The sequence below is a fragment of the Oncorhynchus kisutch genome, linkage group LG2 (genome assembly GCF_002021735.2).
Source record: "Oncorhynchus kisutch isolate 150728-3 linkage group LG2, Okis_V2, whole genome shotgun sequence".
Lineage (NCBI taxonomy): Eukaryota > Metazoa > Chordata > Actinopteri > Salmoniformes > Salmonidae > Oncorhynchus > Oncorhynchus kisutch.
The window spans coordinates 30,947,024-30,974,428 of NC_034175.2; the positions used below are offsets into that span (position 1 = coordinate 30,947,024).

General features: G+C 41.7%; 1 protein-coding gene across 2 annotated transcripts; it reads right to left on the reverse strand.

The window, feature by feature from the left end:
- Positions 1–1,698: 1,698 nt before the first annotated feature.
- Positions 1,699–27,405, reverse strand: gpatch3 (G patch domain containing 3). 2 transcript variants are annotated; one of them, XM_031793152.1, is made up of 7 exons: positions 26,949–27,405; positions 6,736–7,175; positions 6,275–6,449; positions 6,093–6,152; positions 4,812–4,936; positions 2,144–2,271; positions 1,699–1,975 (listed from the first exon to the last, which is right to left on the reverse strand). In XM_031793152.1, exons 1-7 carry the CDS (start codon positions 27,229–27,231, stop codon positions 1,792–1,794), a joined length of 1,395 nt encoding a protein of 464 aa, XP_031649012.1. In that variant the 5' UTR covers positions 27,232–27,405; the 3' UTR covers positions 1,699–1,791. The 2 variants fall into 2 exon arrangements, with proteins under 2 accessions (XP_031649012.1, XP_020308952.1); XM_020453363.2 differs by lacking the exon at positions 26,949–27,405 and adding an exon at positions 20,023–20,479.

Below are 27,405 nucleotides of genomic sequence, written 5' to 3' on the forward strand. Positions count from 1 at the left end.
TTGGTTGAGGTCGGGGGATTGTGGAGGCCAGGTCATCTGTTGCAGCACTCCTTCACTCTCCTTGGTCAAATAGTCCTTACAAAACTGAAGGTGTGTCTTGGGTCATTGTCCTGTTGAAAAACAAAGGCCACTCCCACTAAGCGCAAACCAGATGGGATGATGTGTTGCTGCAGAGTGCCTTGAATTCTAAATTAGTCACTAACAGTGCCACCAGCAAAGCACCAATCACACCTCCTCCATGCTTCACGATGGGAACCACACATGCAAAGATCATCTGTTCACCTACTTTGCGTCTCACAAAGACATGGCAGTTGGAACCAAAAATCTCAAATTTGGACTCAGTCCTAAAGGACAGATTTCCACCAGTCTAATGTTCATTGCTTATGTTTCTCGGCCCAAACAAGTCTCTTCTCCTTATTGGTGTCCTTTAGTGGTGGTTTCTTTGCAGCAACTCAAACATGAAGGCCTGATTCATGCAGTCTCCTCTGAACAGTTGATGTTGAGATGTCTGTTACTTTAACTCTAAAGCATTGATTTGGGCTGCAATTTCTGAGGCTGGTAACTCATCCTCTGCAGCAGATGTAAGTCTGGGTCTACTTTTCCTGTGGTGGTCCTCATGAGAGCCAGTTTCATCAGAGCTTTTTTTGCAACTGCTCTTCAAATTTTCCATATTGACTGACCATGTCTGAAAGTAATGATGGACTGTTGTTTTTCCTTTGCTTATTTGAGCGGTTCTTGTCATAATATGGATTTGGTCTTTTACCAATAGGTAAAATAGGTGTTGTCACAACACAACTGATTAGCACAAACGCATTAAGGAAAGAAATTCCACAAATTAACACACCTGTTAATTTAAACGCATTCCTGGTGACTACAGGAAGCTGGTTGAGAGAACACCAAGAGTGTGCAAAGCTGTCATCAAAGCAAAGGGTGGCTACTTTGAAAAATCTCAAATATGTTGATTTTTTTGTAACACTTTTGGTTACGACATGATTCCATGTGTTATTTCGTAGATTTGATTACTTCACTATTATTCTACAAAGAAGAAAATAGCACAAATAAAAAACCCTGTAATGAGTAGGTGTGTCCAAATTGACTGATACTGCATGTCCAATATGAAAAACGTATTGCATTTAAGGTGATAGGCCACTTTAGATTGAGCGGTGGCACTCCTTGGGTTGTACACTATGAAATTGGAAACTAGAAGTGGTCCTGATTTCTGCAACACAATGTACAGGAAATTGTGTACTATGGTGTAGTATGTCCAGTATGGAAAACGTACTGAACATCGTGCAAATTGAATAAGTTAATTAACAATAGGATTTAAGTGTTTTCTAAAGTTATATTATTAATAGCATTATGTCTTGTTACTGTGATATCTAGTAATTAATACTGTTAAGAATGCCATTGCTATAATATGTGCTATAAAAGGCGATTACCCTTATTCTTTTCATATTGTTAAACAAAATTCTAAGTATACCAACATTTCCTCAAAATGTTACAAATTTCGACCATTGGTATAAAACATTTTACCATCATTGCGGGACTTTTATTTTGAAGGAAAATCGCCAGAGTCACGACCTTATTCTTGCAGGTGGAAGGCAGGTCATGCCAACTACTACTGCCTAAAATCATACTATGGTCAAAATTACAAATGTGTAATTCATTTAGGAGACAAGACAAAATAATTTAAACAAATTCCTTGTATGATAAATGCTTTAATATAAACAAATCATTAATTCTAATGGTAACAAGAGGTATTAGTAATAAGAAATTATGTAAATAGAGTTGTCATCTTTTTGGAAAAATGTTGCCACCTGGCTGCCAACCTCTGTACTTCATGCTGGTTTTGGGATTGCGTCGCAATAAGGGGTCTCCTTGGTCTATGTCTTTGGGTTTATCATACACCGTGGATATGAACAAGTCTGGTTTGGCCTTTTTCACAAAGTAGGTGCTCAGCTTCTCTCCATGGTACCTGCACAAAACAGCATTATTGTAATCAGGGTTTTTATTTGCCTGATGTCAACAAGAATAACTTGTAATATCCTTCAACTTTCCGTTACCTTCCTGTACATATCCAAGTTACAAAGGCCATAGATTTAATCGTCATTGTAATTATTGTGAAAGTAATTGTTGCACTCACCCAAAGCCCCTCTTGCATTTAGGATGCTGTCCTTCATTCTCCAAGGCTTCTGGAATCCCTGCCTGACTGTTACCCAGGCCCTTTCCCTCCTTCCAGCCCTGCTTCTCCATCACCCGGCGACCAACACCCTAGACAACATAAAAAGATCAGTACTAGTCCTAGTACCAGGCACCAGACAGTGGAAAAAGCCCTTCCTGCTTTTGAGGAATTCAGACCACACCAGTTACATTCTGCCCACTAAATGAGAACAGAGTACTAGGTAAATGGGTAGACATTCCAGCAAATGCTATTGGTAGACATTCCAACAGTACCTTGTAGCGGTATTTATTAGAGAGGGGTAAAGAATGATTTTGTTCGGGCGCCAGGCAGGTATTAACCATGCCGAAAGGAAAAGAGTAGAATAGAGAGAGTACCACTACCAGACCCACACACATCAGCAGAAGAGACTGCCTAGACTGTAGCCTGTTTACCAGATAGCGATGCCATAAAACCCACATCACAGCACAGGGGTAACCCCAACAAGAATACCTCATACAATAATAATAATAATAATAATAATAATAATAATAATAATAATGGCAGAGCAATTTAACAGCAACTTCATACAAGAAAGAACCCAGTCATCAACAGAGGATTTGCAATAATATGTATTATTGTCCAGTGGAGGAGTGCAGAGGGTATGAATGTGGGGGGTGTTCATAGACACAACAAAAGGCGTTAAAAATGTCCACAATCTTCTCGGCCACATGTCATTAGTACACTTCAATACAGTTCACATAACAATGCATAACTTGCAAGCAACCTCCCTTTTAACAAAAATGCCCACCCAAATACTTCTGGCAGGGCAATAATAGTCCAGCTCTAATGAACTTCAATGGGAAGTGCATTGGAAAAATAGAGAAAGAGAACAGGAGAGATCTTAGCTGTGGTCTTCAGGCGTGCCGGTGTACTGTCTGACTGTCCGATGGTTTGTTGGTTTGTATGTTAAAGCTTCGCAACAATGTTGCTACTAATCCATGCAATCCATAACGGGCGCGGTCCCAAACGAAAACAACCACGACCTAGAGCGATTACACCGATGATAGAGTTAAATACTTTATAAACTACACACGCTGAAAACAAACAAAACTTCTGCAGCACAAGCCCACACAATAAAACTGTCGCGCCACCCAAGAGCTCCTCCCCAAAGAGCTGAATGAGCTCTCTTTATTTCCTCCTTCCTTACTGCTCATGCGCTCTTAAAGTGGCAGTGCACGGTGAAGGCTCCGTGCAGATTTCGCCACAACCTTTAGGTCTCCAAATGACCCCTAGAACATAATGGTTAAATGAGCAGATTATTACATTTTTGTACATTTTAAAACGCATCTCCTGCAGTTCTACACAGTTTGACATGACTTATGTCTTGAGTATACGGAGAGGTATTTTGAAAACACAGTATAGGTGGAAAACCCCCCCCCTTTTACATTGGCAATTTCGCCTATGCTTCAGACACACTATATGCTGAATAACATAAGCTTTTCTCAGCAGTGACTTTTCTACCAAACCCAAAGTGTGGATTGAAGTCACTCCTAAGAGCAGTCTAATCTTGGTTTGCCCAGAAATTCAGTTTGTCAAATTTCTGCCCTGCTAGAGCAGCCCAGGTAAGTGCTGTTATTTCAAAGTCAAAACATCTAGGAGCAACAACAGCTCACAAAGTGGTAGGCCACACAAGCTCACAGAACGGTACCGCCGAGTGCTGAAGCGCATTTAAATGATCTGTCTGTTGCGACACTCACTACGGAGATCCAAACTGCCTCTGGAAGCAACATCAGCACAATAACTGTTCGTCGGGAGCTTCATGAAATGGGTTTCCATGGCAGAGCAGCCGCACACAAGCCTAAGATCACCATGCGCAATGCCAAACGTCGGCTGGAGTGGTGTAAAGCTCGCGGCCATTGAACTCTAGAGCAGTGGAAACGCGTTCTATGGAGTGATGAATCACGCTTCACCATCTGCCCCAATGCATAGTGCCAACTTTAAAGTTTGGTGGAAGAGGAATAATGGTCTGGGGCTGTTGTTCATACTTCAAGCACCTTACTTCCAGTGAAAGGAAATATTAATGCTACAACCTACATGTTAGACTATTCTGTGCTTCCAACTTTGTGGCAACAGTTTGAGGAAGGCCCTTTCCTGTTTCAGCATTACAATGCCCCCGTGCACAAAGCAAGGTCCATACAGAAATGGTTTGTCGAGATCAGTGTGGAAGAGCTTGACTGGCCTGCACAAAGCCTTGACCTCAACGAACACCAGAAGAGTGGAGGCTGTTATAGCAGCAAGGGGGGGGGGGGGTCCACAAACTTTTGATTATGTAGTGTAGTTCTTTAACATCCTGTGTTTTACCATTTATATGCTCTAGGCTATTTTGAAATCTTAAGGTAAGGAGCATCCAGTACTGCTGGAATGTCTTCCAATGGCATGTCCATTTTTTGTGGGAGAAATTACTGGTCACTCAAAACATTTATAAAGTATAAATTGCCCACACTTTAGATAAGGCCACACAAAAAGACTTAACTAATGATCAAATAAAAAATAAAAAAAGACGAATGATTAGTAAACCTACATTAAACATCTTATAGAGTAATCCATTATAAATGCTTTATTAAGTGGATTGGCACAAGGGCTTCCATACCTTTGTGAACTTCTCAAAGTTGCCGATTGGCTGATCTTGTCCTCCAGACCGGTCCTCCAGCCCCTCCCTCAGCCTCTTCTCATACCGCATGCGGACGTAGTCACGGGAGTCCATGTCACCCCCGTCTGTGTGGAGAGAGTGGCCCCCACGAGATTAATTCTCTATGTACACCATTACTACCTTTTTGCACTCCGTGCTGTTGTCTGTGCCTAACAACGTCTGTACCATGTTTGTGCCGCTGCCATGTGATGCAACCATACTGTGTTGTCATGTGTTGTCGTTTTAGGTCTCTTTATGTGGTTTTCTTACGTCTTTGTGTGTGTCGTCCTGAATTTTGAATCCCAGCCCCCATCCCCACAGGCCTTTTACATCTTGGTAGGCCATCATTGTAAATAAGAGCTTGTGCTTAATTGACTTGCAAAGTTAAAACAAAAGGTTAAATGTTCCTTCAAATGTCTTAAGACAGCATGGCTACCTAGTCCACTAGGATTTCAAATCAGTAAACCACGTTTCAATCCAGTTATGCCAGTAAAGTCTCAACAGCTGTGATGGAAACAGGAACTTTTGGTATAATTTCATAAAATGCCAAAATATAATTTGTTCGTTCGACTTGGTGAGATCTTTTTGTGTTGGTAAAATTAATTATGCTAGAAATGGTAGTGGAAATGCCTTTATGCGCAAATATTGAATTCAACCTGGAGTCACGCAATGACATGGTGTGTGGTCCTCCCACTATGGCCCGAAACCACAAAGTTTAAATTAGGCTACAGATTAAATCATTAATGATGAACTTCACAGGGTGGTGAAAGTGCATGGTATGAGCTTGATGCTCCGGTCCAATACATACTGAGGGTCTTATGACATGATGATGACATGATGATCGATGCTTGACTGCCGTTGTGACAAATCAAAACATTCTCGCTCTAATCTCATCATTTAGACTATCCTAACCATACCATAACCATGCAAGCTGTTGGCTTGTGCCAAAACCAGAGTAGACACATTTGCTATTTAAACGCAACAATTTGTGACAAAACTATGCGATGGAAAGACATTAAATATTCTTCAATGTTTTATTTAGTACATGAAAACGTAAAAATAAATGTGCGCACTACGTAATCACGCACAGATTTGTATTTGCAACAAGTCAGTTTGGTGGAAACACAAGCATATTTTCTTTATGCATATTTTAGAATACTCATATGAAAATCTGTTGCAAATTGGATGGAAGCCTAGCTATAGATCCTGAATTGTGAATGAAAACATGCTATGTCAGGTTACCTTTGTCATAGTAAACGCTCATGTCCACATCCCAATCATCTGCAGTTTGCTCATCAAAATCTAGGCGGAGAGAAAAAACAATAATCACTATTTGACTAATGTATAATTATGAATTTTACAAGACAGAAATATTAAATCAGAAGGGCAGATCTTTAAGAGGGCTAGTGGAGCCCCTGTTATACCTCCTTCTTCCTCTTGCCAGTACTGGGCATCAGTGTAGAAGACCAGGCCCGAGCCTCCCTTCTCCCACTTCAGCTCTATCTCTTCCTCGTAGAGCCGCTCCTTGCTGCGTTCCTGGCTCGTCACGTCCTCATGTAGGGCCTCATGGCGCTCCCACTCCTCACAGCGGTCATCGTCCTACAGCACAGAAGAACACAAGGATCATATGCAATACAATAAATGGCAAATGCATCTGTAAAGCCAGAGTTCTCAGCAACAAGAATACTCTCATATTACCCAGCCATTGTTATAGGCTACTCAGATGTTTCTACCTTGAGATGTATTTTTCTTTACTCTGGGCTTTTTACCATTTTAAGCCCTTCCTCTTTTCAACATCATTCCCTTATGAACTTAACACAGCAAGTGCTGTAGCTCACAGGTTATAGGATATTTACAGTACACTCAGTAACAAATTTAGACTCACATCATCTGCATTTGACTGGGCATCCTCGTCTTCCTCTGGTATTTCAGGGTCCCCTGAGGGGTCAGTGGGCCCCTGGGTTCCTGAGGGAGGGGCCACACTACCAGGACCTGATATTTCATGCCCACCAGCTGTGAAGACACTCTCCTCAGTTGATGGTGCTAAGCTGGTGTTATGGTACTGGAAGGGCACATTACCATAGCGCCGATTGCAGCTTGTCTTGGGGAAGGCGAGGCCCAGCTTGCGTATGAGGCGTGGGGGTAGGCGGCATGACTGAATAAGCTGTAAGAATACCTTTACGGTTGTACCCACATTACCAGCCGGCATAAGAGAAGGCGGGTTCAGCTCTGGTAAGCCCTTTAGGTCCGCCTCTGTGAAGCGTTCTGTTAGTGCCACGTGGCGCCTGTGCCCGGACTTTGTCTTGTAGGGGAATTCATCCTCATCTGAAATAAAAATGTAGATTCATTACATTTTATGAATAGCATACAAAGAGGCAGATTTTATGGTTTTATGTCTGACCTCATCCCCAGGCTATTGTCTGATGCGCAAGACAACCCATGACAAGATTGCCCACACTAGAGTAATGGTTCAGTTACAGTGCCTTCAGAAAGTATTTTACACCCTCCCTGACTTTTTCCACATTTTGTTGTGTGGTGGGATTGAAATTGATTCTAAAATTACATAAGTATTCAACCCCCCGAGCCAATACATGCTAGAATCACCTTTGGCAGCGATTACAGCTGAGTCTTTAAGTCTCTACAAATGCTTTACACACCTGGATTGTACAATACTTGCATATTATTATTATTTTTTGAATCTTAAAGCTCTCAAGTTGGTTGTTGATCATTGCTAGACAGCCATGTTCAAGTCTCGCCATAGATATTCAAGACAATTTTTGTCAAAACTGTAACTAGGCCACTCAGGAACATTCAATGTCATCTTGGTAAGCAACTCCAGTGCAGATTTGGCCTTGTGTTTTAGGTGATTGTCCTGCTGAAAGGTGAATTTGTCTCCCAGTGTGTCTGTTGTAAAGCAGACAACCAGGTTTTTCATCTAGGATTTTGCCTGTGCTTAGCTCTTTTCTGATTATTTTTTCCCTTGTCCTTGCTGATGACAAGCATACCCACATGATGCAGCCACCACCATGTTTGAAAAATAGTGGTACTCAGTGATGTGTTGCGTTGGATTTGCCCCAAACATAAAGCTTTGTATTCAGGACAAATAAAACAATTTGACACATTTGCAGTTTTACTTAAGTGCTTGCATGTTTTGGAATATTTTGTATTCTGTACAGGAGTCCTTCTTGCCACTGTCATTTAGGTTAGCATTGCGGAGGAACTACAATTTTGTTTATCCATCCTCAGTTCTCTATCAGTTAGGAACGACTCATGGTTCTGTAGTGACAGGGTATATTGATACACCCTTCAAAGTTTAATGAATAATGTGCCGTCACCATGCTCAAATGGCAGTTTTTTTTTTTACCCATCTACTAATAGGTGCCCTTCTTTGCGAGGCATTGGAAAATCTCCCTAGTCTTTGTGGTAGAATCTGTGTTTGAAATTCACTGCTCGACTGCTTATGTGTAGGGTACAGAGATGAGGTAGTCAGTCATTTAAAAAAATCATGTTAACTATTAGCACACAGTGAGTTCAGCAATTTACTCCTGAACTTACCATAACAAAAGGGGTTGATGCAAGACATTTCAGCTTTTTATTTATTTGTAAAAATGTTGAAAAACATAATTCTACTTTGAAATTATGGGGTATTGTGTCTAGGTCAGTGACACAATCTCAATTTAATCAATTTTCAATTCAAACTGTAACAACAAAATGTGGAAAAATGATATGTAGCCATTTTGATACATTTTGTAATTAATCAAGCCACTGAAATATTTTGGGGGGACGATTTCCAAAGAACAAGCTAACTATCAAAGTTTCAGTGTGTTTAGCTAACGTTAGCTAGCTAAAATCTTCATAGCTAGCAGCATGGAGTCAGGACATAACCAAACTGTTGCTGAGATAATGGATGTTGAAACGTCCAAGGAGAAAAGAGGCATTGCTGAAACTCATTCATATGCTTGCAATGTAAAAAAGGGGGCGAATGTGATTCATACCCTAATACCCCAACCAAGGAGCAACTTCCAAAGAAGTTGAGAAGTGAACCATCACTGAGGCAGCTACAGGACAACATCGTCCGCATCCTCGCGGCTAAAATCAAAGAGTGCAGCTGACATCATGGACTTGGTTAAAAAGAACACTCAGCATCGTTAACCTAAGGAAAGCGATTGATTTCAATGCTGAGGAAGTAAATACTCTGAAGCAGCAGAACGCAACATTGAAAACTCATGTTGCAAATCAGGAGAAAAAAACTCACTGAAATGGAGTCAAAGGTAAACAAGACTGACCGGTATAGTCGGAGATGGAATCTTCGAATTTATGGAATCACAGAAAGATCTGACGAGAACATCAAAACAAAAGTGAAGGACATTTGCAGGGCAATAGTCCCAGAGGACGAGCAAAATGTTGTTGCAGGTTCTCTGGATGTAGTGCAGTGCCTGGGTAGGCTGAGAGATGGGGAGAACCAGCCACCACGACCAGTGATCATGAGATTAATCTCCAGGACAGCGAGGGATCTGACATGGAAAAGTGCAAAGAAAAATTACTATTTAAAGAACAGCAACCTGAGCAGTTGACAAAGAAGCTCGGAATCGTCTGTGGCCGATGATTGAGAGAGCAAGGAAAGAGGGGAAAAGTGCATACTTTGCGGGAGCCAAGGCTTTGTTAATGGAAGGGAAATTTGCACTGATGCCTAGCTTGATGACTACTGGATTTACCAAGTGAATGGTGCAGGACTGATTTTTATTTGCAACTGATAAAATGTATTTCTTAAGGAAAGAGCATTATTTGTGTGAACCAATTATTTTATGGCAGGGAAATTCACTTAATGTTAGCTTGATTTGTTATACCAATCTATGGCACAATGTTATTTGCAATTGTATAAAAATATACTTTAGGTCTACCACCTGCATGGTGCAAAGGACTGTTTTTATTTGCAACTAGAAAGAATGTTTCATTTTGTGAGAACCTGGTTCATGTGAACGTATACAAGTTTAATATTCTTCATATAGTCACTGTGATAGTAAATGTAAATTTCTGTTTTTCTATTAATGCCAGGGAAATCCGTAAAATGTTGAAAAGGAAATCTTTATTTTTGTATTGTAAAAGGTAAGAGTCCCAACTTTTATTTAATTCCACAGATACTGCGTATTGGAAATGTCAAATGGGGGAATGATATTCGGCACCAATGGGTCAGTAGGTGACGCAATTTTAAAAGGCAACTTTAAGGGTCATGAAGCAGGTAATACAGGGAGATGGATTGTGCTATTGATATATGTCAACCACATTCAATTCCTTGTTGTTAATACTTATGCTACCAATAACAAGTCAAGTAACAATTTTATTTAGAGATATCGAGAGGAAAGGAAGTAAAATGTCTATATTTCCATTGGCCAAAGTAAAATGGTGTGGAGATTTTAATACAATATTACATGATAATCTAGATATAATTGCTATCCTTAGGAGGCCATCTGTTTGTGAGATAAGGAATATATGTCTATGGTTAGGTGTTCTATATACAGTGCCTTGCGAAAGTATTCGGCCCCCTTGAACTTTGCGACCTTTTGCCACATTTCAGGCTTCAAACAAAGATATAAAACTGTATTTTTTTGTGAAGAATCAACAACAAGTGGGACACAATCATGAAGTGGATGACATTTATTGGATATTTCAAACTTTTTTAACAAATCAAAAACAGAAAAATTGGGCGTGCAAAATTATTCAGCCCCCTTAAGTTAATACTTTGTAGCGCCACCTTTTGCTGCGATTACAGCTGTAAGTCGCTTGGGGTATGTCTATCAGTTTTGCACATCGAGAGATGTAGTAATAAACAGATTAGGAATATTGTTTGTGATACACTTCCCTCAGCAGGATTTCTTGGGTAGAATATCTATGGTGATATACAATGTAGGAATGCATGGAAAATTGCTAACAAAATAATGTATCAGTAACAAGGTAGAGGTTTCATTTAAAATGTTACATAGAATTTATCCTGTGAAACATGTTTTGAAAAGATTCTATAATTGTGAGTTTTTACCAGTATTTATAGTATCATTTTTTGGATTGACACACACAACTTTATTACATACAGGACCGGTTGTACAATTTAATGGTTTTGAAATTATTTTTTCAGAAATTCTGACATTAATAAAGATACATTTAATTTAAATAAACTGCTAATAATACTAGGTACATTTTATATTCACAAATGCAAATTCTCAAATTCCAAACCTAGCTTTTTTTTACTTTTTACTTCATTAACTAAAATGAAAAACAAAAAGGCAATTAACTTGTATTATTAATGAATATGATTTGTTTGTTTAGGATTCCTGGCAATATAAAAAGTTTATGTATGCTTGTTTGCATGTGACTATTCCTCGTTTGTTGATTTTTGTTCATAAAAAATAAATATATATATGTAAAAAAAAGACGCCTGAGATCCCGAATTGGGCTGGAGTCCAATCACATTACATTTGAACCCCTTAGCCCTCGCGCTAGCCACTTTCCCTCGGGAGAATCCCCGTCGAATCCAGGGCTGCGTTTCAAAATCAAGTAGACAGCCCTCGGCCATAAACCCTCACGCTTCGAACACACCGATTGCGTTTTTGCATCACTGCTGCATAACAGCAGTAGCGCAGCTAGGCAACTATACTGATGCAGGTATCTTTTGCAGCTGGTCGCATGCAGTTGGACACATTGAGAAGAAAATCATTTTCGCAGTATCCTCAAAACCTGTTCTTTGACACAACTACTGACACCTACAGGGACATAAACACAAAAAAATACTGCTTTGAGACAAGTGTCCACAATAGTAGGATTTGCAGGTCAGTTTAGTAGTGAGCATGTGCTAGATGTGGTTAGCTAGCTAGCTAATGTAGCTTGCTAACCTAGCCAATGAGGTGTGTGAAAGAATGTAATATAAATTATTCTAGTTACTACGCCTGATAACTTAATAATTATGTTTGAAAGAGTGTGAATGCCAGATAATTAATAATAGAAATGGTAGATACTACTGTACTAGAGGTCGACCGATTATGATTTTTCAACGCCGATACCGATTATTGGAGGACCAAAAAGGCCGATACCAATTAATCGGACGATTATTAAAACATTTGTAATAATGACAATTACAACAATACTGAGTTAACTTAATATAAAACATCAATACAATTTTGGAGAAGAAAGTAATATGTGCCATGTAAAAATGTGTGCCATGTACAATATGTGCCACGTAAAAAAGCTAATGTTTAAGTTCCTTGCTCAGAACATGAGAACATATGAAAGTTGGTGCTTCCTTTTAACATGAGACTTCAATATTCGAAGGTAAGAGGTTTTAGACTATTTCTCTGTATACCATTTGTATTTCATATACCTTTGACTATTGGATGTTCTTATAGGCACTATAGTATTGCCAGTGTAACAGTATAGCTTCCGTCCCCCTCCTCGCCCCTACCTGGGCTCGAACCAGGAACACATCGACAACAGCCACACTCAAAGCATCGTTACCCATCGCTCCACAAAAGCCGCGGCTCTTGCAGCGCAAGGGGAATAACTACTCCAAATCTAAAAGCGAGTGACGTTTGAAACAGTATTAGCGCACACCCAGCTAACTAGCTAGCCATTTCACATTGGTTACACCAGCCATTAGGCTGATAGGCTTGAAGTCATAAACAGCGCCGTGCTTGTGAAGAGCTGCTGGCAAAATGCACGAAAGTGCTGTTTGAATGAATGATTACGGGCCTGCTGCTACTCAGTCAGACTGCTCTATCAAATATAACATAATAACACACAGAAATACAAGCCTTTGGTCATTAATATGATCGAATCCGGAAACTATCGTTTCGAAAACAAAACGTTTATTATTTCAGTGAAATACGGAACCGTTCGGTATTTTATCTAACGGGTGGCATCCCTAAGTCTAAATATTCTTGTTACATTGCACAACCTTCGATGCATGTCATAATTACGTAAAATTCTGGCAAATTAGTTCGCAATGAGGCAGGCAGCCCAAACTGTTGCATATACTCTGACTCTGCGTGCAATGAACGCAAGAGAAATGACACAATTTCACCTGGTTAATATTGCCTGCTAAACTGGATTAGTAGTTATAACTAGTGATTATGATTGATTGTTTTTTATAAGATAAGTTTAATGCTAGCTAGCAATTTACCTTGGCTTCTACTGCATTTGCGTAACAGGCAGGCTACTCGTGGAGTGCAATGGTTAGAGCGTTGGACTAGTTTTAACTGTGCGGTTGCATGATTGAAACCCCTGAGCTGACAAGGTGAAAATCTGGCAGTTAACCCACAGGTCCTAGGCAGTCATTGAAAATAAGAATGTGTTCTTAACTGACTTGCCTAGTTAAATAAAAAGGTATCAAAATGTATTTTATAAACAAAATGAACATTTGTGTAACTGGGAGTCTCGTGAGTGCAAACATCCAAAGATCAAAGGTAAGCGATTCATTTTATTGCTTTTCTGACTTTCGTGACCAATCTACTTGGCTGCTAGCTGTTTATAATATTTTATCTACTGAGAGAGATGTCCTTACATAAACGCTTGGTATGCATTCGCCGAAAAGCTTTATTAAAATCTGACAAGCCAGGTGGATTAACAACAAGCTAAGCTGTGTTTTGCTATATTGCACTTGCGATTTCATGAAAATTCAATATTTTTAGTAATTTAATTTGAATTTGGCGCTCTGCAATTCAGCGGATGTTGACGAAAATGATCCCGCTAACGGGATGGGTGCATATATTGGAGTGGCCATCACAAAGCCCTGCCCTCAATCACATAGAACATTTGTGGGCAGAACTGAAAAGGCATGTGCGAGCAAGGAGGCCTACAAACCTGACTCAGTTCCTCTGTCAGGAGGAATGGGCCAAAATTCACTCAACTTATTGTGGTAAGTTTGCGGAAGGCTACCTGAAACATTTGACCCAAGTTAAACAATTTAAAGGCAATGCAACCAAATACTAATTGAGTGCATGTAAACCTCTGACCCCCTGGGAATGTGATGAAAGAAATAAAAGCTGAAATAAATCATTCTCTACCATTATTCTGACATTTCATATTCTTAAAATAAAGTGGTGATCCCAACCGATTTAAGACAGGGAATTTTTTACTAGGATTAAATGTCAGGAATTGTGAAAAACTGAGTTTAAATGTATTTTTGTATGTAAACTTCCGACTGCAACTGTACATAAATGTTTAATATGCATAATTTGTATGATTATTTATTTGAATTGTGAGCCCTCCAGTTTCACTGGAAGTTGTCCCGCTAGCGTGCCGCCTATTAAGGCACAAACATGTATCGTAAAATCATGTTTTTGTTTGGTTAGCTTTTGGAAACGTTAGCTAGCACATACAACTTTCCCTGACACACTTTATTGTGTGTATTTGTGTATTATTTTTCGTGTGACGTCTGCGGACGCGTTCTCTTCTAGCCAAGATAGGAAATGCAATCTTAATTGACTGTAGCGCATATAAAGCATACACAAGATCTACCGGTGGTTCCATGATGAATGAAAACAAAACTGTGGGACGAACGAGTGATGAATTTACGTGAAAGAGCAGTCAATTTAAAACTCATTCATTCTTTGTTTGCACTGCAAGTGTCAACTCATCATATGTCATGAAATGTCATAAGAAGTGTCCACTTAATTTGAGGGCTGAGGGTGTGTCTTTGACGTGTTTGGAATGCAGCCTTTGACCACTTGGGAGGTTGACATGACCCACAATTCAATGCAAACTGTAGTCCCGTGTCAAACTTCGGTGGCCGCAGAGTGTCAAATTTAATCAACATGGCTGCATTTTTGGCATGCGAGACAAAATTATCTACCTAGCTTGCTAAACAATAGATGACATTGATTTTAGCATTGGCAAATGGGAATGATGCTCAAATTGGCTTAGTCGTAGTGAGGAGCCTATAAAACATAGCTACCTTCATACATTTGGGGGAATTCTGAAATGTATTGTAATAAATGCCCAAACTGTAAAACTAGCTGGCCACCTATGGGTAACTGTAGCTAGCTACCTGACAGGAGTCTTCGTTAGCTTGATAGGTACATTCTTAGCTTGAGGTTGGTCATTTTTAACCTCAATTTCAAGATATCCACCAAGGACATTGCCTCTCGATCATCAATCTCTCGCTTGAGCAAGCAACATTTAACGTACGGATGTGACGATGTAAAAGGTTGAGATGTAATTATCAAATCAGTAAAGCAGAAGCCAAGGGGTTAATAAGAACAATGTTTAAAAACAAATGGGAAGAGTTGTGGAACAGGGAGAGAAAGGGAAGACAACCTGTATAAGATCCAGAAAAGGTGGGGCAGGGCCAAGAATAAAGGGAGGAAAATGTAGTCACAAGGTTGAGACTGGGACACACAAGGCTCCTGAGCTGACAAGGTAAAAATCTGTCTTTCTGCCACGGAGCAAGGCAGTTAACCCACTGTTCCCCGGCACCGATGACGATTATTAAGGCAGCTCCCCGCACCTCTCTGATTCAGAGGGGTTTAGTTAAATGCGGAAGACAGGTTTCATTTGAGTCCATTCAGTTGTACAACTGACTAGGTATCCCCCTTTCCATTCCAATAGTGCATTGACATTGGTAGGGAAACATCTGACTGGGAGGTGTGATCATTGTCAGGAGGAGATGGAGACAGTGGAACATGTTCTATTTAAGTGCCGGAAATATGTGAGGGAAAGGGTGCGATTGTTATTATATTTGGGGAGTAATGGGGTTTAACAGCCAGGATTAAGTGAACTGCTTGGGATATCTTCAGTGGATGTAGTATTAAATTATGCATTGGTTGGATGCCAACCACCATATAAAATCCACAGAAGACTATGTAAATGTCATTCAGGGGCTAAGGGTTGTCTACTTTGTTTTTGGACTGCAGTTGGCCATCCGATGGGTTCAAACCTATTTTTCCCAGTCTGACTTGATGCTATTTTCATGATTTATGGCAATTTTCTTCCTTCTGTGGCCTCCATTGATTTAGCCGCTCTAATTTTGGCCATCCTACAAGGGTAAAAACTCCAATCATTTAACAAATTATGGTATAGATGTGAGGTTTGGACCATTGACTAGGTATCCCCCTTTCCATTCCAATAGTGCAGTTTTGATAGCCTTTAGCCGCACCCTCATACTACTCCTTCTCTGTTCCGCGGGTGATGTGGAGGTAAACCCAGGCCCTGCATGTCCCCAGGCACCCTCATTTGTTGACTTCTGTGTTCGAAAAAGCCTTGGTTTCATGCATGTCAACATCAGAAGCCTCCTCCCTAAGTTTGTTTTACTCACTGCTTTAGCACACTCTGCTAACCCTGATGTCCTTGCTGTGTCTGAATCCTGGCTCAGGAAGGCCACCAAAAATTCAGAGATTTCCATACCCAACTATAACATCTTCCGTCAAGATAGAACTGCCAAAGGGGGAGGAGTTGCAGTTTACTGCAGAGATGGCCTGCAAAGTAATGTCATACTTTCCAGGTCCATACCCAAACAGTTCGAACTACTAATTTTGAAAATTACTCTCTCCAGAAATAAGTCTCTCACGGTTGCCGCCTGCTACCGACCCCCCTCAGCTCCCAGCTGTGCCCTGGACACCATTTGTGAATTGATCGCCCCCCATCTAGCTTCAGAGTTTGTTCTGTTAGGTGACCTAAACTGGGATATGCTTAACACCCCGCCAGTCCTACAATCTAAGCTAGATGCCCTCAATCTCACACAAATCATCAAGGAACCCACCAGGTACAACCCTAACTCTGTAAACAAGGGCACCCTCATAGACATCATCCTGACCAACTGGCCCTCCAAATACACCTCCGCTGTCTTCAACCAGGATCTCAGCGATCACTGCCTCATTGCCTGTATCCGCTACGGAGCCGCAGTCAAACGACCACCCCTCATCACTGTCAAACGCTCCCTAAAACACTTCTGTGAGCAGGCCTTTCTAATCGACCTGGCCCGGGTATCCTGGAAGGACATTGACCTCATCCCGTCAGTTGAGGATGCCTGGTCATTCTTTAAAAGTAACTTCCTCACCATTTTAGATAAGCATGCTCCGTTCAAAAAATGCAGAACTAAGAACAGATACAGCCCTTGGTTCACCCCAGACCTGACTGCCCTCGACCAGCACAAAAACATCCTGTGGCGGACTGCAATAGCATCGAATAGTCCCCGTGATATGCAACTGTTCAGGGAAGTCCGGAACCAATACACGCAGTCAGTCAGGAAAGCTAAGGCCAGCTTCTTCAGGCAGAAGTTTGCATCCTGTAGGTCCAACTCCAAAAAGTTCTGGGACACTGTGAAGTCCATGGAGAACAAGAGCACCTCCTCCCAGCTGCCCACTGCACTGAGGCTAGGTAACACGGTCACCACTGATAAATCCATGATTATCGAAAACTTCAATAAGCATTTCTCAACGGCTGGCCATGCCTTCCGCCTGGCTACTTCAACCTCGGCCAACAGCTCCGCCCCCCCCGCAGCTCCTCGCCCAAGCCTCTCCAGGTTCTCCTTTACCCAAATCCAGATAGCAGATGTTCTGAAAGAGCTGCAAAACCTGGACCCGTACAAATCAGCTGGGCTTGACAATCTGGACCCTCTATTTCTGAAACTATCTGCCACCATTGTCGCAACCCCTATTACCAGCCTGTTCAACCTCTCTTTCATCTCGTCTGAGATCCCCAAGGATTGGAAAGCTGCCGCAGTCATCCCCCTCTTCAAAGGGGGAGACACCCTGGACCCAAACTGTTACAGACCTATATCCATCCTGCCCTGCCTATCTAAGGTCTTCGAAAGCCAAGTCAACAAACAGGTCACTGACCATCTCGAATCCCACCGTACCTTCTCCGCTGTGCAATCTGGTTTCCGAGCCGGTCATGGGTGCACCTCAGCCACACTCAAGGTACTAAACGACATCATAACCGCCATCGATAAAAGACAGTACTGTGCAGCCGTCTTCATCGACCTCGCCAAGGCTTTCGACTCTGTCAATCACCATATTCTTATCGGCAGACTCAGTAGCCTCGGTTTTTCGGATGACTGCCTTGCCTGGTTCACCAATTACTTTGCAGACAGAGTTCAGTGTGTCAAATCGGAGGGCATGCTGTCCGGTCCTCTGGCAGTCTCTATGGGGGTGCCACAGGGTTCAATTCTCGGGCCGACTCTTTTCTCTGTGTATATCAATGATGTTGCTCTTGCTGCGGGCGATTCCCTGATCCACCTCTACGCAGACGACACCATTCTATATACTTTCGGCCCGTCTTTGGACACTGTGCTATCTAACCTCCAAACAAGCTTCAATGCCATACAACACTCCTTCCGTGGCCTCCAACTGCTCTTAAACGCTAGTAAAACCAAATGCATGCTTTTCAACCGGTCGCTGCCTGCACCTGCATGCCCGACTAGCATCACCACCCTGGATGGTTCCGACCTAGAATATGTGGACGTCTATAAGTACCTAGGTGTCTGGCTAGACTGCAAACTCTCCTTCCAGACTCATATCAAACATCTCCAATCGAAAATCAAATCAAGAGTCGGCTTTCTATTCCGCAACAAAGCCTCCTTCACTCAAGCCGCCAAGCTTACCCTAGTAAAACTGACTATCCTACCGATCCTCGACTTCGGCGATGTCATCTACAAAATGGCTTCCAACACTCTACTCAGCAAACTGGATGCAGTCTATCACAGTGCCATCCGTTTTGTCACTAAAGCACCTTATACTACCCACCACTGCGACTTGTATGCTCTAGTCGGCTGGCCCTCGCTACATATTCGTCGCCAGACCCACTGGCTCCAGGTCATCTACAAGTCTATGCTAGGTAAAGCTCCGCCTTATCTCAGCTCACTGGTCACGATGGCAACACCCATCCGTAGCACGCGCTCCAGCAGGTGTATCTCACTGATCATCCCTAAAGCCAACACCTCATTTGGCCGCCTTTCGTTCCAGTACTCTGCTGCCTGTGACTGGAACGAATTGCAAAAATCGCTGAAGTTGGAGACTTTCATCTCCCTCACCAACTTCAAACATCAGCTATCTGAGCAGCTAACCGATCGCTGCAGCTGTACATAGTCTATTGGTAAATAGCCCACCCTTTTCACCTACCTCATCCCCGTACTGTTTTTATTTATTTACTTTTCTGCTCTTCTGCACACCAATATCTCTACCTGTACATGACCATCTGATCTTTTATCACTCCAGTGTTAATCTGCAAAATTGTAATTATTTGCCTACCTCCTCATGCCTTTTGCACACATTGTATATAGACCCCCCCTTCGTTTTCTACTGTGTTATTGACTTGTTAATTGTTTACTCCATGTGTAACTCTTTGTTGTATGCTCACACTGCTATGCTTTATCTTGGCCAGGTCGCAGTTGCAAATGAGAACTTGTTCTCAACTAGCCTACCTGGTTAAATAAAGGTGAAATAAAAATAAAAATAAAAAATTGGTTTTCTTAGAGTAGGCCTATTATCTACACAATTAACATTATTTTACCCATTGGTGAAAAGATGCGTTTTTGATTGGACATCCTGTCCCCCCTGACCTAGCGCCAGCAGATAGCGATATTGAGTTATTTAATCTTTAGGGGGCTCCAGAGTGGCACAGTGGTCTAAGACACTGCATCTCAGTGCTTGAGGCGTCACTACAGACACTCTGGTTTGAATCCAGGCTGTATCACAACCGGCCGTGATTGGGAGTATGTTGGTGCAAAATTGGCCCAACAAGGGAAACTGGCACATTGAAAAATGTCCTCCTTAACTAGATTCAATGGCAAGAAGGCAGGGAGAAAAAAAAAACGTTAAATATGCATGCTTTCTGAAACACCTTTATCCACCACCATGCTAAAGTGGCCTAGGAATGCTAGTAAGGATGTAAGGTATTGCGTTCAGCCATTCAAGATGCAGCCGTCTACCCCCGGCTGAACACAGGGCTCAATATCAGGAAGTAAACGTATGCTTTCTTTATGGAACATTTTTCCAACCATTAAATATAGTTAATGAGGAAATCGACGCATTTTCAGCCTGAATGTAAAAATGTTTTACGTACAAACCGGTCAAAACGCACAAATGTTCATGATATCGTAGGACATCTATTTATTAGACAGTTAGAATGTGGCTTAAAGTCCCTCGAAGACCAGATGTTCTAGTGTTAATGACTCCAAATACATACTAACCTGTGGAAGGTGATACTTTCACTTTTCTTATCACACAACGCCTCGCAAGCCAGTTGCCCTTCGAGTCGATCCATTGATTCCCCGCGTACATTTTGACCAATCTGGCCGCCTCATTTGAAGGTACCGATACCACGCAACAACATGTTTTTATACTCTTCGGTGAAGATCCACTCTCCTCTGTGCCCTCCTCGACATCTGTGGATGGCATTTCTGTTGTCGGAATGTCTCTATTCGTATGGTCTGACATGTCGACTTGGGTGCCCTCGGACTCCTTCAAAATCTCCGGTCGATGTCGGTAATGGAAACACAAGAAACCATTGCTTTCTATGAATTGACTAAAAAAGTTTCGAAGGTTAGCAGATCGAAAGGCAGCAGGTATATTGCTAACAGCAAAGTACATAGCCGAGCTGAATTCAGCCATATTTGTTTATTTGTTGTCGACCAACGTCATTACGGAAGTGACAGGTGGTGTCAGCAACTAACGAAAATGTAAAACCATTCCAAATTAAACGTAGTAGCGCCATCTACTGCATGGAGGAAGCATGTTAGACCACCTAAAATTGCCAAGTGTGCGTGCTGGCTATAGTCAAAACGAATTGTATTGTCACATGCTTCATAAACAACAGGTGTAGACTTTTTAAAATATATTTTTCATTTTACCTTTATTTAACTAGGCAAGTCAGTTAAAGAACAAATTCTTATTTTCAATGACAGCCTAGGAACAGTGGGTAAACTGCCTGTACAGGGGCAGAACAGATTTGTATCTTGTCAGCTTGGGGATTTGAACATGCAACCTTCCGGTTACTAGTCCAACGCTCTAACCACTAGGCTACCCTGCCGCCCCTAACAGTGAAATGCTTACTTACGGCCGATCTCCTAAGTAAGCAGACTTGACTGCCCTTGACCAGCACAAAAACACCCTGTGGCGTACTGCACTAGCTTTGAATAGTCCCCGCAATATGCAACTTTTCAGGGAAGTCAGGAACCAACACACACAGTCAGTGAGGAAAGCAAAGGCTAGCTTTTTCATACAGAAATTTGCATCCTGCAGGACTAATTCCAAAAAGTTCTGGGACACTAAAGTCCATGGAGAATAAGAGCACCTCCTCCCAGCTGGCCACTGCACTGAGACTAGGTAACACTGCCACCACTGATAAATCCACAATAATCCTTGAGAATTTCAATAAGCATTTCTCTATGGCTGGCCATGCTTTCCACCTGGCTACCCCAACCCCGGCCAACAGCTCCGCAGCAACTGGCCCAAACCCCGCTTCTCCTTCACCCAAATCCAGACAGCTGATGTCCTGAAAGAGCTGCAAAATCTGGATCCCTACAAATCAGCTGGGCTAGACAATCTGGATCCTCTCTTCCTAAAATTATCCACCGCCATTGTTGCAACCCCTATTACCCCGTTCAATAACCCCGTTCAACCTCTCGTAACGGCTGTGATTTCAAAAGATTGGAAAGCGGCCGTGGTCACCCCCTTCTTTGGACACTGTTAACAAACCTCCAAACGAGCTTCAACGCCATACAAAACTCCTTCTGTGGCCTACAACTGCTCTTAAATGCTAGTAAAACTAAATGCATGCTCTTCAACCGATCCCTGCCTGCACCCGCCCGCCCGACTAGCATCACTACCCTGGACGGTTTTGACTTAGAATATGTGGACAACTATAAATACCTAGGTGTCTGGCTAGACTGTGAAATCTCCTTCCAGACTCATATTAAGCATCTTACAATCCAAAGTTAAATCTAGAATCGGCTTCCTATTTCTCAACAAAACCTCCTTCACTCATGCTGCCAAACATACCCTCGTACCGATCCTTGACTTCGGTGATATAATTTACAAAATATCCTCCAACACTCTACTCAGCAAATTGGATGCAGTCTATCAAAGCTCCACCTTATTTCAGCTCACTGGTCACCATAGCAACACCCACCAATAGCACGCGCTCCAGCAGGTATATTTCACTGATCATCCCCAAAGCCAACACCTATTTGACCACGTTTCCTTCCAGTTCTCTACTGCCAATGACTGGAACGAATTGCAAAAAAAATCACTGAAGCTGGAGACTCATATCTCCCTCTCTAACGTTAAGCATCAGCTGTCAGAGCAGCTTACCGATCGCTGCAGCTGTACACAGCCCATCTGTAAATAGCCCAACCAGCCAACTACCTACCTCCTCCCCATATTTGTTTTTCTGCTCTTTTGCATACCAGTATTTCTACTTGCACATCATCATCTGCATGTAAATTGCTACATTTTAATTACTTCGCCACTATTGGCCTATTTATTGCCTTACCTCATTTACACACACTGTATACAGATTTTTCTATTGTGTTATTGACTGTACATTTGTTTATCCCATGTGTAACTCTGTGTTGTTATTTGTGTCGCACTGCTTTGCTTTATCTTGGCCAGGTCGCAGTTGTAAATGAGAACTTGTTCTCAACTGGCCTACCTGGTTAAACGAAGGCGAAATGTAAAAAATGCAGAGAGAAAGAAAATAGAGAAATAATAGAAAAATAAAACACATAATAACAAAAGTAATAGATACACAATGAGTACAGAGTCTATGTGCAGGGGTACGAGGTAATTGAGGTAGCTAGATATCAGTGGTGTAAAGTACTGAAGTAAAACTACTTTAAAGTACTACTTAAGTAGATTTGGGGGTATCTGTACTTTACTATTTATATTTTTGCCAACTTTTACTTTCACTTCACTACATTCCTAAATAAAATAATGTACTTTTTACTCCATACATTTTCCTTAACACCCAAAAGTACTAGTTACATTTTGACAGGAAAATAGTCCAATTCACACACTTATCAACATCCCTGGTCATCCAGGGGGCGGCAGGGTAGCCTAGTGGTTAGAGCGTTGGACTAGTAAACGAAAGGTTGCAAGTTCAAATCCCCGAGCTGACAAGGTAAAAATCTGTCGTTCTGCCCCTGAACAGGCAGTTAACCCACTGTTCCTAGGCCGTCATTGAAAATAAGAATTTGTTCTTAACTGACTTGCCTAGTAAAATAAAGGTAAAAAAAAAAAAAAAATGCCTGGCAGACTCATTAAAGACAAGTGTTGGAGTGTGCCCCTGGCTATCTGTCAATAAAAATGTGTCACCTGTTTTGTTTAATATAAGGAATTTGAAATTATTTATACTTTTGATACTTCAGAGCATTTGAGCAATTCCATTTACTGTTGATATTTAACACCAAATAAGTAGTAATTTACTGGGTGACTTTCACTCAAGTCATTTTCTATTAAGGTATCTTTGCTTTTACTCAAGTATGACTATTGAGTACTTTTTCGACCACTGCTAGATATGTACATATAACTAGGGAAAAAGTGACATATCATCCGACAACCACTCACCACAATCTCTATACAAATGGACCTTTATCTTCTGTCGATTTTATATGGTGGTTGGCAGCCAACTTTGTGGTGCGTTTCCGCCACCAACTGGACTGGAGAGTGGACCAGCGACAGTGAAGGTCTAAATCCTACAAAATAATCTTGTCTCCCGAAGGAAACAAAATACCTATTTAAATACTACATCCTCTGAAGATTTCCCCAGTAGTTCACTTAATCCTGGCTCTTCAAACACATTAACTCCTCAAATTTAACAACAATCACTCCCTCTCCCTCACATATTTCTGGCACTGAAATAGAACATGTTCCACTGTCTCCATCTCCTCCTGACAATGATCACAACTCCTAGTCAGATGTTTCCCCACCAATTTCAATGTACTATTGAGCCTTGTGTGTCCCAGTCTCAGCCTTGTGACTACACTTTCCTCCCTTCTCTCTCAGCCTGAGGACCTCCCTGCCCCCACCTTTTCATGGATATTATACAGGTGTCTTCCCTTTCTCTCCCTGTTCCACAACTCTTGCCACTTATTTTTAACCACTGTTCTTATTATCCCCATGGCTTCTGCGTTACTGAGACAATTTCATCTCAACATTAGGATGCTTAAGAGCCCGCTTGGCAATACTATCCACCTCCTCATTCCCCTCTACTCCCACATGAGCTGGTACCCAGAGGAACATCACAAATACCCCCATCTGTTTCACCCTATACAAGAACTGCAAAACCTCATACAATACATCCTGTCTGCTCTGAGACATAAATGAATTTAAGCTCATCAGTGCTGCACAGGAGTCAGAGCAGATGACTACTCTGTCTGGCCTCACCTCCACCCACTCTGCAGCCAATAGTATGGCCAACAACTCCATTGTGTAAACAGATGAATTATCCGTTGCTCTTCTCGTCACTGCCACCTTAAACTCAGGAACACTAAAAGCTGCTCCTGTCCACCCTGTTTTAGGGACCTTAGATCCATCCGTGAATATATTCAAGAAAGCATAGCATTTTGTTCTTAAATGTTCACTTACAACTGAATCATCATCATCATCATCATCGTTTACCCTTTCAAGTAACCCTAGATCGATCACTGGCTGAGGGAGAAACCAAGGTTGGATACCAGGAAGAACCACAGAGGGGCTAGAAAATGGCTACAAAATGTCAGATAATGTTTTAGAAATTGCTCTTCTTCTTTGGGATTGGGTTGGTGGATCGCATCCGACTTTAAGGTGCATACACCTGAAGTGCGAGGCCAGTCACGACCTACCTACATTAAATTATCTTCATTATTCCTGTCACAAATTAGAATTTTTTGTATTAAATAAATGGCACCACCACCCTACACCTATATACCACTATATATATTTTTTTAAATCACCACCCAATTAACACTTCTGCAGTAAAATCATGTACACCAAGGTAGTTCTCTGCAGCTGCCACCTACACATGAAAACCCACTACCCCATTCCACTACCTTGACCCGATCTGCTCCTGCACAATGCCAATGGCATGGGAGTATGGGACACTATCCCTCAACAAACCCAGTAACTCTTCTGAAGTCATATCTCGTATACCCAAACACTTCTCTGCCGCTGCCACCATATCATCTGTTTTATGTGATTTACGTTCCATTTCTGCAGTACAGTTTGATAACCATTGCTATGAACGCTAAGAAGCCAACCTTACTGAAGCATAAAAATCACTCATTACCCTAACCCTCTGTGCTGGCACAAATCTATTACTCACTGGGATCCTTGCAGGGTCCCTCAGCCTTGAACCATCCTCCTCTTCTGCATTACTCTGACTCTGGCCACTTCAGCCTGCCTGTCTCGCACTAGACACTTCCCACCCCCAGCAACATGAACAGCCCTACACTTAACACACATTTATCTACCAAAACTACACAATCCACTGTCCCATGCCTTCCTGTACACTTCCCACATCTTGTAATCTCCCTCCTACATACTGCTGTGGATTCTGCACAAACACCTTAACAGGATAGCTGATATATCCTAACATGACTGTCTGGTAGAGACTCGAAACTCAAAAGACTGACAGTGACTCCTCCGTTTCACCTCACTCCCCATTTTAGAAAGTTTTGAATGCACTCAGGGCAGGCCTATTCACGTGTAGGCTTTGATTGATTGTATCAATGTCCACTTGTCTTGTCTTCTCTGGTGCTCCACAGATAATCATGCAAATCAACAACTGTTTTTGTTTTTGACAAAGAAGGAACTAGCTGCATTCTAGGAGGGACATCATGGTGGAAGTGGATGTCGAGTTTGAATCGAGAAGTGCGTTGTAAAGATGGAGATGATGAATGGGAAACAGTAGTTGTAATGATATGCAGGAACTGTCATAAAGACCGCTAATAAAGAAGTAGGTGTTAGGTATTTGTCCTAGTTGACAGGTCACAGTAAAGTTACAAGGTCATTGGAGAATGTCAGAATTTGATTATTTCTAAATAACATTAAAAAGGTACCAGAAGTGAGAGCACATAATAGGATGTAATGGAAAGAATAACGCTGCCGTCTTTCCTGCAACTGGAAATGTTGATGTGGCGAAGTTTCAAACATCGCTTTCTTCTGTACTTCAACGCGATTGGTAACTCCAATTAACCAGGAGCACGTAAAGTAGGTTTGTTGCTAACAGTGTCTGGCTCGCAAGCCATATAAGTAATTGTACAACACATTTACTTTTGAGAATGAGGATAAGAGAAAATCTGGACACTGTTGAAACTGATTACTGCACACCTAAAAATAATGAAACTTATGAAATATATACACGTGTTTCGCTACCGCGTTCAAAAGCTAGGAGAGTCATTTGATAGCTTCTTTAGGGACTTAAAGATCAGGCACAGACATGCAATTTTGGGTAGCTTAAGGAGTCAATGATAAGTGACCACATTGTCTTTGGAATATTGGACATGAAGGTGAGAGCGATACTGCTCAGGGACAGTGAACTGACTCTTGAGGCTGCAGTAAAAATATTGCATGCTAGCGAGCTCTGCTAGGCACTCAAACATTTGGTGACCGTGCAGCGAGTGCTGCGGGATTGGAGCAAGAAAATGTGCCGGGGAATGTAGTAAATAAAAAGGACACGAGGGCACATGGAATCCAAATCCAGGAATCAAACGCCTCATGACTTCAGGCAGTGCGGTAATGGACATTATAGACATTACTGCTTACGGAAAGAACTGTGCTAAATGCAAAGGCAGAAATCATTTAGCTAAAATGTGCTTCCTGGAGGACATAAATTGAGGCAGAAACACAGTTCCGTGTTATTGATACTGAACATGCAGTGAATTAATCAGATGGCCTGTTTGTGGGAATAGTTTAGTGTGAGCCAAAACTACACAATGCAAAAGAGGTGCATGCCCAACAGATTGAAACTTGGATAGGTTCTTTGCTGTTGAATGGCATCATTGTTCCCTTCGAACTACATACAGGTGCTAAAGCAAACCTTATAAGCCTGAGTGATGTACAGAATCTCAGTGAGACCTAAAATACAAAAAAAGACAGTGGCATTGAAACAAAGGGAATATGTAAAAATTGCACTCACCCCTTAATGTTTGTAATAGTGAGTCATTGTTGGGAGACAAGTTTATACTATCAGTGAAACGAGCTGTATGCAAAGTGCCCACCAGTACAGTACAAATGTGACTCATGAGGAGATAGGTTGGAGCACAACCCTTACATACTCCATCAAACTGACAACTGGTGATCCACCCACCCAGGTGAGTTCCTGTGGCGCTCCGTGAGAAACTGAGGACAGAGCTAGGCTGCATGGAGGGACTGAATGTCATAAAAACATTTGAGGAACCCTCTGACTGTGTAAATTCCATGGTCTGTGTAAAATCCAAGAAAACAGTGGGTGTACATAAATCCCAAGGATCTCAATGCCAATATTTAAAGAGAACACTATCAAATCCATAAGAGAGAAGAGATACTCAGTGAAATGACAGGAGCTAAATACTTTTCCAATATGGATGCCTCACATGGGTTTTGGCAGTTGAAAC